This window comes from Neoarius graeffei, chromosome 13, assembly GCF_027579695.1.
Source record: "Neoarius graeffei isolate fNeoGra1 chromosome 13, fNeoGra1.pri, whole genome shotgun sequence".
In the NCBI taxonomy this organism is placed as follows: Eukaryota; Metazoa; Chordata; class Actinopteri; order Siluriformes; family Ariidae; genus Neoarius; species Neoarius graeffei.
This window is the reverse complement of record NC_083581.1, coordinates 60,732,405-60,745,598: the sequence shown is the minus strand read 5'-3', so window position 1 is coordinate 60,745,598 and position 13,194 is coordinate 60,732,405. Positions and strand designations below refer to the sequence as shown.

Sequence of the window (13,194 nt, the reverse complement as noted above, 5' to 3'; positions counted from 1 at the left end):
TAAAAACATGTAGCTGATATCAAATTTAAAACGAGCGTATAATTTTCAAAGGACAATAAAATTTCTTGATTTCAACACTAGATATGTTGTCATTCTTCTATTTTCAATGAAATATAGGGTTTCCATGATTTGCAAATCATTGCTGTAGGTGCAATTGCATTATTAAATCAGTCTCATACAATTAGTCTCAAACTATCAGTTCATTAATTTTACTAATCAATATTTCTATTAATTTTTAAATTAAAGAATTAATTACTCTAGTGATACACTAGATCAGTGAAGGCAATGTGAATTCTTTGATGGCAGAGGATAGCTTCAGGTAATACTGCAGCAAAACAGACAAGACACAGTTTCTTGTAAATATCTAATTTATTAAAATGACAAAATCAAGTGAGGATAATACTGGTCAGGTACATTCAACAATTCTAGCAACAGTTCAATAATCAAGGCACAAAATGATGATGAGGTAGTAATACTGTGTGTATAAGTGCGGAAGTAGGTGTGTGTGTATGTGTTTGCAAGCTAATGGTTAACAAAGGTTGTATGCTAAGTGAGAGAGGGAGATGTTGTCTGTCTGCGTGTGAGAGAATGAGCATCTGGGCGTGTACAATGGCATGGCTGTGCGCTGGGTGAAAGTAGGAGGAAGGGAGAGAGAGGAGGAGAGGGAGGAGACAAGAGAGTTTGAGTGACGCGTATGCAAAAGGTCCACAAAAGGTGTATGCCAGTGAGTGGAATGTTCGCTAAAGGTGGGGTAGGGGACTGTAGGCGCTCTGTATGACTGATTAGACAAAGGATTTTAACAAAGGACTAGCTTAGTTATCCAATGACCTAATCACCCCAAAGTTTACTGAAGACTGAATGCTGAGGTGTGTGTACAATGGTGCGTGGTAAGAGGGTGTTAGAGAGAAAGAGAGAGAGAGAGAGAGAGAGAGAGAGAGGTAAAGAGAGATAGGGCATGCAAAATCTATCTACCAGAGTAAAACTGAGAAATACAATAACATATGATCACACCAAAGCTATGTGATTATTATGCACACACATGAAACAACCTTAGGTTTAAGTAGCACTTTTCACATAAACTAATCAAGCTAAGACTAACATTGCCCAAATGCCAGCCTTACTTGGGACTGCTCTTGCGTGGCGGCTGAAGGAGTTCGTCGATGATCCTTCGTTTCTATGTATTCTTCTGAAAAGTGCGGAGCACATCTTTAATTCAGTTTAATGCAGATCTACTATGTTGCAGAAGTCTTTCCTGGGCGAGATCTCGTTGATCCAGAAGGTCCTTGGTTGAATGTTCGTTGGCTGAAGACGTGGAGGGAACTACTCGCCTCTAATCTTCCTATTTTGCGTTATTATGGTGTAGTAATAACAGTAACCGGTTTCAAACACAACAAAAGCAAAACAATGCGACTGAGGTACTTTTAACCGTGGCCAGTGGTCCATACAACAATGCGTGCTTGTTCCTTTGTTTCTGCCTGCAGGGAGTAGTATCTCTTTAATACCAACGGTGAAATCAGTCAGAGAGAGAGTGAAAATTGTTTGGCCCACCCAATTTATTGGCGAGCTTGCGTCACGATTCATAGTAGTACGCTACCCAATCGTGGCGCAGTGAAAGATGAGGTGGATATTGTCCGGGGCAGGAAGTGAGGGAGTTATGGGAGACGTAGTTGAGGAGATGTGCTGTACCTACACTGCATTCTGGCTTTATTTATATTTTACACAGTATCCCAACTTTTTGGGAAACAGGGTTATAAAAGAACGAATAAGAAACAAATCGTCAGCATTAAATATGACGGGGCATTGGTGTAAATCCACAACCTAGTTCCTTTAGTCAATAGAAGTGGATATTCACAAAGCAAAATCATACCAGTGTCAGAATCCAGCTTATATTTATGACAGACAGACTTTTTCTAAGACAGTTAGGTCATGCTTAAATTTTGTAAGGTATTATTATTATTATTTATTATTATTATTGTGAATGAATCTATTAAAAGCAGAGATGCAACATATAAGAGTTGACAATGACGAGTTTAAATGAGCTCATGAACCTTAATTTGCAAACAAGTCAAAGCGGATAAATGGTTCGGACTATTTAAAAAAAAAAACTTGACATGAAGAACTGCACTAATGATTACTAAAGATGTTTGTTACTGATGACACTGTAATGTAATGGAGACATGCTCACCCAGAGATAGCCCTGAGGCAGAGAGGTACTGGCTGCAGAGAAACCCAGCAGAGCACACTGAACTGGATTGTGAAGGGCCATCTGGAGCTGTGGAGTAAGAGGATATGTACATCATTACATGCAGTCCAAGGCTGGTCTATAATATCAGTACAGCACAGCAGAAAGTGCAATCAAAGAACACTTATGTATTTATACAGCACAATCAACGGTACTCATCGAAATAAATACTCTAGTAAAGGTTGAAGTACAGCTTCAGTGGCGTTCAAGCAGAAAAGTATAAACAAAGTATGAAAGTAAAATTACAAGAAAGTTTCACAGAAGAAAAAGACACCCATCTTATTTGCTGATTGTTAATTAGTGCCTCTTTTTTTTTTTTTTACCAAGGAATCAAAGAATGTGGGAAAACATTAGCTATAGCTAAATAACAACAGCTTTATTGCTAATCTTTCAAATGTTTGCTTTTATGATAATACAAACTAGGTGAATGCTAATAGCTAGTTGTCACAACATAAACTGCCCTGATAAATACAAAGTGTACAAATAAGATCACATTAATGGGTATTAGTTCGCATTAAAATTTACATTTGTTAGCTTTGACGCAATCTGATGCTAAAAAAGAATCACAATGTCATTAATGATTATAGAGAAATGTAGTGCTTGAAGTTGTAGTGAACAGAAGTTAGAGATTTTCTCTTGAAATCAAGTAAGTCAAAGTCAAAAGATGAAGAAAAGAAAAAAAAAAAAGGAACGCAAGAAAGATCAGAAGTGATTATACATTATTACTTCCCACCTCTGAGCATCATTATGGTTGGATGTGTAGTTTACAAAGTTTAAAAGCTTACAGTGGATCGAGCTAATTTGTTCATTTTCGGCTTCTGTTCACATTTTTCCAGTCCAGAAATCAGTCCTGTGCAGAACTGGAAAAAAGCTGATCAATCAGCCAATTTTCCTTTCAAAGCAATGCACAGCATATGCAGTATTCTCAGTTCAAGGGAAAGGGGATGATGTTTTCAAAGGAATGCAATGTTTTCTCTAAAATTTCAATTAATATCAAAGGCAGCTGAAAGCTCAGAAGTTAAAAAGTGCTCCTTTAAAACTTTTTTAAACATCAAAAAAAAAAAAAGTGTGAGAAGGAAAAGAGACAAATTAAACACAGTTGCTAATGTTCACATTTCCTGTATGTAATGTATTATAATTTGTGTATCTGTAATAAGGAAAAAATTCCTGTGTGGCAGCAGGGGTGTGATCGAGCGTCATTTGTGGATGGAGAGGAGGCAGGTTGAACCAGCAGGTAAAACGTGATGAGTCTCACCTGTGTAGGATTACCAGCAATTTGTGTGTGTGTGTGTCTCTCTTGTGTTCTTACAGAAAGAGAAGCCGGTAACCAGAGAGGAGAGAGCTGAACATCTCAACACCGAAAAGTGAAAGCAAGTGAAAGGAGACGGTCAATGATGGCATAGCTCACTCCAGCCCCGTCTAGTCCAGAAGGAACAATCTAAAGTGGGCCACCTTGCACAATAAATATAGACTATATATTTTAGTGTATAGACTATAGACAAGCTACAGTATATACACTCTAGGAATATCGACTTATTTGGCAGAAAGAATCCAAAACGGCGAGGAATTGATCAAGAAGTGATTTTTGTTGAACTGCTCATTAAGGCAGGGCAGCACGGTGGTGTAGTGGTTAGCGCTGTTGCCTCACAACAAGGTTCTGGATTTGAGCCCAGTGGCCAACGGGGGCCTTTCTTTATGGAGTTTGCATGCTCTCCCCATGTCTGCATGGGCTTCCTCTGGGTGCTCTGGTTTCCCCCACAGTCCAAAGACATGCAGGTTAGGTTAACTGGTGGCTCTAAATTGACTGTAGGTGTGAATGTGAGTGTGAATGGTTGTTTGTCAGCCCTGCGATGACCTGGCGACTTGTCCAGGGTGTACCCCACCTCTCGCCCATAGTCAGCTGGGATAGGTTCCAGCTTGCCTGCGACCCTGCACAGGATAAGCGGTTATGGATAATGGATGGACGCTCATTAAGGCTTAATTAGTCCATGAGTTCATTAATATTTGTAATTAATCAAATATGGGTAGAAGTTATATGCACTCTAGTTACCCCTACCTTCATGCCAGAAAGAATCAAAATCAGTGAAGAATTGAGGGAGAAGATGTGATTCGTGTGGAAGTTGCTCATTAGGGCTTAATTACTCCATATCTTCATTATTAATTGCAATTATGCAAATTTGGGTAGAAGCTATATGCACCCCAGGCAGACCTACCTTCCTGCCAAAAAGAATAAAAAAAAAAAAATCGGTGAAGTGATTTTCATGAAATGTGGAGGACACCAGACGGACGACACATGAAGGCATAAACTCATCGCCTGTCTGCCGGATGAGCTACTAAAACGCACATTGAGTTGTCACAAGCCTGTCTCCCATTTCCTCATAACTATGGAAGTGTTGCACCTTGCTAACACTAGGCTGATCTTAATTAATACAGTAAAAATGCAGTAAACTATAGCAGTGGTACAGCAGTATAATATTTGTTTAGTCAGCTGTAAGACAGCCCAGTGATGTTTCTGTCATAAAATGTGATTAGAAACAGATTCAGTTTCATTGTTGTAGGAAAAAATAATACCGATGATGTATTCTTTGCGGCGCTGCCGGTTGTATGAAACAAAGGCACGTTGTTATGGGAGTGTGTGCACTTACACTGGACCCTGCCGAGTGTGCACTGTGGCTCTCTGATGTACAGTACAACAGCCAACATACTTTCCTTTCTATCTGAATTAGCTCAGTAGGAGCTGCATTAATCTAGAATTATCTTCGGGGCATGTTCTTTCTGCTTTCCTTTCTATGAAAATGTCAGGCTTATTTAATATGTGCATTAATTAGCTGGTTAGAACTATTTATATTGGGGCTTGATTGTAGGCAATCTCACTTTCCATCCGAATGTGATGAAATGCTGCAGGTATGCCGCTTCCAGTCAGTTTGAAGTTTTACTAGCAGGTTTTTTTTTTTCCTTTTGTGATTAAATTTATTTCTGCGCAAACCCAAAAGCTAGCACAAGAGAGCTAAGAACATTGAATTACCTGTCAATGAGACCCCCCCCCCTTTCTTCTAACCTACTTTAGCTTTCTACTCCATTGAATTTTGATTGCTTTACTTTGAAGTGAGGGTAGAGGTTATATTACAATAGTGAAGACACAGCCATGTTCACTTTTCAGGCGTTTTCTTACATTGTCTCTGCCACAGCCTGGATAAACAGCCACTTATTTGCTTGTGTTCTCTCACACTCAACTGCTGAATACACATTCAGAGCATGGCAACGTTTTACACGCCAGGATGAAGTCATCAAATTCAATTCTTCTTGATCCACTCAATCAACTAAGGACTTGTACGCTGTAATTGCTGCCCTACGTCTACAACTCGTGTGCCATTCCTTATGGACTTGGATTTTTTTCCCTGGCAGCCAGTAGTTGTTTTCTCCATTATTTGTATTCCGTTGAAGCTTTGCACTTGTAACATGCCCTACTTCTCCATGCTGAGGTGCCACACCTAAAGAGCAAGACATCAGGGAGTTTGACTAAGGTAAAATAAGTTATAAATTACAGGCTGCGACACACAAAAGACTGTCAGGGCATACCAATTGTACCTCAAAATGCATGGTATTAAGTTTCCTTCCCTGTAGCACCCGTAGGTTCAAATCTCCCTGAAATCACCAAAATAGTACTCAATAACTACGTTTGGCTCACTATACAGTACACCTGTATGCTTACCTTGGCTATTCCTTAAAAAAAGCATTACTTATCACCAGGGCTTTGAACCGGTTCAAGGAACGAAAATGAAAACCGGGAACTTTTTCTATTTCACATGGAACAGAAACGAAACCAGAAACTTTATTATTTTTTATGTTCCGGAACAGAAACGCTTATTAAAAATAATGGTAACCGGTTAATACTGGTTTTTATTTCGTTCCTCAAAGTTTCCGTAGCCTACAAATAAAAAAGTCATTCTTCTCCTGCGCAAGTTTCTATGACCCGCTGGGGTTCACTTCCTGTGTGACGTTTGCTGACTGAATGGAGAGAGCGGGAAGGTGGACTACTATCACGTCTCCACGTGGTAATAAGTGAGTAAGTGCATTACTGAGTGTCTGAGCAAAGAAGAGCCTGAACGTTGCAACCTCCCTATTGGCTGTTTGTAAAAATGTATCAATTGTTGCCCTTCCCACGGGAATCATCGCGGGCTCGAGAGACGAGACCTGACGAGTTAGTTCGTTGGTAGCAGAACAAAATGTCTGGACACAAATCGGGTTTTCAGAAAAGGAAAGAAAATAAACGGAGGGTCGAAAATACAAAAAAGGAGGCAGAAAATGCAAAACGAGTTTTAAGGTAGGACAAATGGTTACTTTTCTGAGGCAGCCCACCGTGGCTGCAGGCTTTCAGTTGTGTCATTGAATGGTTACTTTTCTGAGGCAGCCCGCCGTGGCTGCCTGCAGGCTTATTTATTATAGCCCATTTAGTTAAAATAGTTGATATAAAATGTTTATAGTTATAGTTATGTGATGGTTGTCCTGATTTAGACTGGTGTTTTTTTTTGGGGGGGGGGGGGGGGGGGGGGGGGTTGCGCGATGTTGCACCCAGGTCCAGATTAGGGCAGAACCGGCCCTGGCTACATTTCAGGTGTAGTTTGTTTTATGTATGTATGTACTTGCATAGATGTGTACTTGGTCTTCCAATATGGCGCCTAACAAAATCTCGCGGCGCGGTGACGTCATGCGGTAGCCCTCTATAGGGCCTGACTAGCCTTTGGTAACACACTAAACGAATTATCTTTCATTTTTGGCACTTTTTCTGTTTGTGTAGATGGGAAGACATACTGAGAATCCAAATCGCCAACATTTGAAATAATAATTGTTTTGAATTATTTCTTGTCTTATTTAATGAAGGTTGTAATAGAATTAGCCTACATTTGGCTTAAGCTGGATGAGACAGAGACATAATTTTATAGCCATTTGTTAAACAGCTGACAGGGAACGTAATTAACCGTTCCGGGAACTAAATTTTTTTGTTCTAACCGGTTCGGGAACGTCTATTTAATGGTGGAACCCAAAACCGGAAACGTTAAAATTCCGTTTCTGTTCGGAACGAACCAATAGGAAAAAAATTCTGGTTCAAAGCCCTGCTTATCACTTACCTAATCACCTTCCTAATCACTATGTATTGCATCTGTAATACAATTACCGTTCCTCTATTCTGGGAAAAGACCAAACATCCATTGTCTTGAAACTCACTTTTAATGAAAGTCTAAGAGTAGCTGTTACAGCAGTCAATAAATGTTTACGCAAGACATAAGTTTTGTTTGTTTAGCTCACCTTCATGAATTCTTTAGTCAAAGTTTTGCACTTGGAAAGAATTTGTACTAAAGCATTACCAGTGTAGACCAATTGCACCTCACTGAAAGCTGGTGACCAGAATCATTTTGTAATGTATTAGTCCTTTTTTTTTTTAAAGTTGGATAACACTCCAGGCGGCACGGTGGTGCAGTAGTTAGCACTGTCGCCTCACAGAAAGGTGGTGGTTCTGGGTTCGAGCCCAGTGGCTGACGGGTGCCATTCTGTGTGGAGTTTGCATGTTCTACCCGTGTCTGCGTGGGTTTCCTCCGGGTGCTCTGGCTTCCCCCACAGTCCAAAGACATGCAGGTTAGGTTAACTGGCTACTATTAATTGTTCGTGTGTGTCTGTGTGTGAGAGAATGGTTGTTTCCCAAGCCTAGAAATGGGAGGGTTGTGGCAGGAAGAGCATTGGGCGTAAAACTATGCTCCAATTAATGTGACGTGTGGATCAATAGGGTCTACATGGCAGCGACCCCACGCACATAAGTGGGACAAGCTGGAAGAAGTGAGTGAAGTTGGATAACACTCCATAACAACACCTTCCACTTCAAAAGATGCTCTTGTACTTCCATTATATGTTGATATAGAGTTGAAATAGATACAGTAAAAAGATAAGGTTGGAAAGAAAAAAAAACTGGAGAAATCCACTAATCTATCCATCCATTATCTGTAACCACTTATCCTGTGCAGGGTCGCAGGCAAGCTGGAACCTGTCCCAGCTGACTATGGGTGAGAGACGGGGTACACCCTGGACAAGTTGCCAGGTTATCGCAGGGCTGACACATAGAGACAGACAACCATTCACACTCACATTCACACCTACTGTCAATTTGGAGCCACCAATTAGCCTAACCTGCATGTCTTTGGACTGTGGAGGAAACCCACGCAGACATGTGGGGAGAACATGCAAACTCCACACAGAAAGGCCCCCGTCAGCCACTGGGCTCAAACCCAGGACCTTCTTGCTGTGAGGCGACAGTGCTAACCACTACAACACCGTGCTGCCGAAATCCATTAAGTGTTTTTCAAATGTTATTAGAAGGGGCATAATATTAGAATGGAAGTAAAATGTGAAGAGAAGAAAAACTAAACACATTATAGATCTCTAATAAAGTGATAAGTATATTTCTAGTTGAGTAACACATGCACAGTGAGGAGTTAATCATGAAATGGCGCACTTTGGTATTCAGACTTCAGGCATTATTACAGACTTGTGTTAGATTTGCACAGGTAGGACAAATTTGCTGAATACAAAGACATATCTGAGCTATGCTCAATTCTGACCTCGAACTTGAATAAATATGAACTCATGCGAGGAGCAATATTAAGTCACTGGCTGACAGCTTGATATGATCGCAATATCCATCCATCCATCCATCCATCCATCCATCCATCCATCATCTGTAGCTGCTTATCCTGTGCAGAGTCGCAGGCAAGCTGGAGCCTATCCCAGCTGACTACGGGCGAAAGGTGGGGTACACCCTGGGCAAGTCGCCAGGTCATCGCAGAGCTGACACAGAGACAAACAACCATTCACACTCACACCTACGGTCAATTTAGAGCCACCAATTAACCTAACCTGCATGTCTTTGGACTGTGGAGGAAACCGGAGCACCTGGAGGAAACCCACACAGACATGGGGAGAACATGCAAACTCCACACAGAAAGGCCCTCGTCAGCCGCTGGGCTCGAACCCAGAACCTTCTTGCTGTAAGGCAACAGTGCTAACCACGACACCACCGTACTGTCCCCTGATCACAATATGTCATGTTAAAATTCATGTTCTGAACATCATAAATACACTAAAATACTACGGAATGCCATTTGAGGGAATTATAAAATACATAAATGTATTCCAAATTAATTATACTTTCCCTGCAAAATCTAGAGCAAGGTTTTTTCCCCCCACATGGAAGAGATCTGAGGATCTTAATCAAAGACATTGCTTGTCCTTGTAGTTCATTTACTACACCAACTACGTTTACTTAAAGTGAGCAGTAATCAGTTTTCCAAACCTTCATACTACTCCAGACAGCTACATTTTTCTCCTAGCACACCTGTAACATATCATCGATAATAACAATGAAAATCTGGTGTGTGTTCCAAGCAGATAGAGAGCACAAATGTGGACTGCCTGTGAGGCCTGAAGATCAGTTTTTGGAAAATAGTTCTACAGGACCTCAGTACTTTTAATTACCAAAAGCAAACTCATCACAGCTATCCAAATAGCAGTGTCAGAGAGGACTGATGACACCCAAGAGCTCTTAATTACTTCTGGGGCTGTGTCACATGGGTTTTGTAAGACGGAGTGCAGATTCATTATCGCCTTATGCAGATTACAGGAACCCAGTCACGTCAATAAGAAATTGTAGATACTTCAATTTTTAAGAAAGAAAGAAAGCCCAACTTTATTCATCACACACTTGTGAAATTCCTCTCTGCATTTAACCCATCTGAAGCAGTGAATACACACATGCACACACACGTGAGCAATGAGCACACACATACCCAGAGCAGTGGGCAGCCATGCTAACAGCGCCTGGGGAGCAGTTGGGAGTTAGGCGCCTCGCTCAAGGGCACCTCAGCCCAAGATCGTTCCATATTAACCTAACCTGCATGTCTTTGGACTGTGGGGGAAACCGGAGCACTCGGAGGAAACCCACACAGACACGGGGAGAACATGCAAAAATTAAATTAAGTTTATTTGATCCTTTTGGGGGCGGCATGGTGGTGTAGTGGTTAGCGCTGTCGCTTCACAGCAAGAAGGTCCTGGGTTCGAGCCCCGTGGCCGACGAGGGCCTTTCTGTGCGGAGTTTGCATGTTCTCCCCGTGTCCGCGTGGGTTTCCTCCGGGTGCTCCGGTTTCCCCCACAGTCCAAAGACATGCAGGTTAGGTTAACTGGTGACTCTAAATTGACCGTAGGTGTGAATGTGAGTGTGAATGGTTGTCTGTGTCTGTGTCAGCCCTGTGATGACCTGGCGACTTGTCCAGGGTGTACCCCGCCTTTCGCCCGTAGTCAGCTGGGATAGGCTCCAGCTTGCCTGCGACCCTGTAGAACAGGATAAAGCAGCTAGAGATAATGAGATGAGATGATCCTTTTGGTGATTAAAGTGAGACTGAGGTCAGTTTTGTTATTGCTAAACTGTTGTGACATTTTTCATTGATTTTCTAATGAGACAAAGCAACTTTGTTTCAGGTATAATCACCAGATGACTGATCACCAACCGGAGCAGGGGAGACAGGGAGGGGTGAAGTTTAACACTTTTCGAACCCATTGACAATGGATATCTATTACATGTACTCTACTATCTTGGTCTACTCTGTACTCACCGGCGACTGTAATAGGCACTTGTTCTTGATTCTAAGATTCCTGTTCTTGGCTGGCAGGAGTGGAACCCAATGCGGTCTTCTGCTATAGCAGAAGATGCTTTTCTGCTCACCACGGTTGTACAGAGTAATTATATGAGTTACTATATCCTTCCTGGCAGCTCAAACCCATCTGGCCATTTTCCTCAGTCCTCTCTTATCACCAAGGTGTTTCCACCCACAGAACAGTCGTTCACTCAGTGTTTTTTGTTTTTCGCACCATTCTGTGTAAACTCTACAGACTGTTCTGTGCAATCAGCAGTTTCTGAAATACTCAAACCAGTCTATCTGGGACCAACAGCCATGCCACAGTGATCACAATTTTTCCCGCTCTGATGTTTGAAGTAAATATTAATTGAAGCTCTTGATTTCTATCTGCATGATTTTATGCGTTGCGCTGCTGTCAAGGGATTGGCTGATTTAGAGAAGTGCATAAAACAGCAGATGTATGGGTGTTCCTAATAAAGTGAGTGCATATACAGTCTTTGTGTTACATCATTGTGCTGTGCTCTTTTTAACATTCTACTACCACAAGGACCATGGAGTACAAGTACTTTAAAGAGTTCCATATTGGGTCTCACCTTCAGATCTTGAGTTTTTGGAGAGAACAGAGGTACACGGCAAGCCAGGAGCGGACACCAGAATGGAGGCTTAGTTTTCTCATCATCCTGTGCACATACCCAACCAGGCAAGTTCTCTTCCCCTATACACACAGCAAGAAGTGTTGCACATCAACTTGGATTTTAACTGATGAAAAATGATAAATCCAGGGGAAGGATGTAGAGACTTTTTGACAACTTCTTTCTGATATCTACTTACTTTGAGCAACTTTAGCAAGATGCAAGCGATTGACCCATGAGATTTTACTGATTGGGCTGGGAGTATTGAAAACCACTGTAAAACTGACTGGACGCCCAGACCTGCAAAAACATGTGCAAACACACGTTCCATAAGGAATTCAACACCAGCTGTCACTAAAACAGATTACCCGAGCTCCACGCTCCAGTGATAATTTCTTACCACATTTATAAAAGCACTTTAATGAAAAGACATTTCTAATAGGCCTATATGCTCTCAAAGAAAACAAGCAAACATCATAAGGAAAAAAAAAGTACTACTGCTGAAACCATCACACTTTGTAATGGCACTTGGGTGATTAATAAACAGCTGTTCAACTATCTGTTCCCAACAAAGTTCTGTTGCCAAAGCTAAGCTCAGCCCAGTCCATTTGGCTGTATGAACAGGCAACATCGAGAGCAGCTGCAGCCCCAGAACAAATCCACAAAGCAGAAGCCCTCCGGTAATCATTCCCAATAACTGAAAAGTGCTTTAAATCGTTTAACAGAATGAATGTGTAGCCTGGGGCAAGCCTGCCCACATTCAAAGACAATTTGCCAGCCTGTTCCAGTTCCCTTCACTACTCACTTGTCAGGCTTGCCAGGCACCATTAACCGCAAACGACACTTGTTGGCACACTGGATCTCACCCTCTTTGATGCGGATGAGCCTTTGCAGAGCCAGGCACCAGTCCTGCCCCACTGTTGTGTTAAGATTCTGCACGTACACACACACACACACACACACACACACACGATGCTGGTAACATATCACTTATTATTCTATCCACATTCACTGGATATGAGCGATCGCATGCTCTGATTGGCTACTCTACTACTAGGCTATCAGCTCATATACCATGAGTAGATAAAAACAAAATAGCAGAGCGTTTTGCTGAACCAACCAAGGACAAAATAAAAACTCTACTTGAAAACAACCCCCCCCCCAAAAAAAAAGAACAGAAGAAGAGTGCTCTGAGAGCACACTATCCTCTGCTGGCAACTATAAGTGCTTAATACACCATCATGAAATTGTCAAAGTACAAGTTTGGTAATCAAGGGCCATAACTCTGGTGAAATGTGACTGAATTGAACTAAATTGCAATATGCGTATTACCAAAATATAACAAAGCCTTTTGCTAAGTTTTGTGAAATTCCTCCAAGAATTGTGAGAGGAGTTCATTTCAAAAAGGTGAGTACCCTTTCCAGGACGGACGGACAGACGGACAGACATCACCACGACATAATCAATCCCCCTTCGGGTCTTTCAGCCAGTGGGAGATAAAAAAAAAAAAGCAGCAAAATATGGAATGAAAAGTATTTGATGGTAAGAACGTTTTTTTTTTTTCAAGAATTATTATAATAGCATTTTTCACAAATTGCTCCTGTCATTTCGCCGGTTTGTTTACATTCTAAGTGGAAAT

General features: G+C 41.5%; 1 protein-coding gene across 3 annotated transcripts in view; it reads right to left on the bottom strand.

Annotated features, from left to right (window-relative positions):
• The window catches only part of arhgef10lb (Rho guanine nucleotide exchange factor (GEF) 10-like b), an 86,628-nt gene that overhangs the window by 16,015 nt on the left and 57,419 nt on the right, over positions 1-13,194 (bottom strand). For all 3 annotated transcript variants that reach the window (XM_060938247.1, XM_060938248.1, XM_060938246.1), the window contains 4 exons: positions 12,361-12,488; positions 11,755-11,855; positions 11,517-11,638; positions 2,186-2,272 (listed from right to left, as the gene is read on the bottom strand). In XM_060938247.1, coding sequence (XP_060794230.1) covers positions 2,186-2,272; positions 11,517-11,638; positions 11,755-11,855; positions 12,361-12,488 — 438 coding nt within the window. The remainder of the gene's footprint in view (positions 1-2,185; positions 2,273-11,516; positions 11,639-11,754; positions 11,856-12,360; positions 12,489-13,194) is intronic.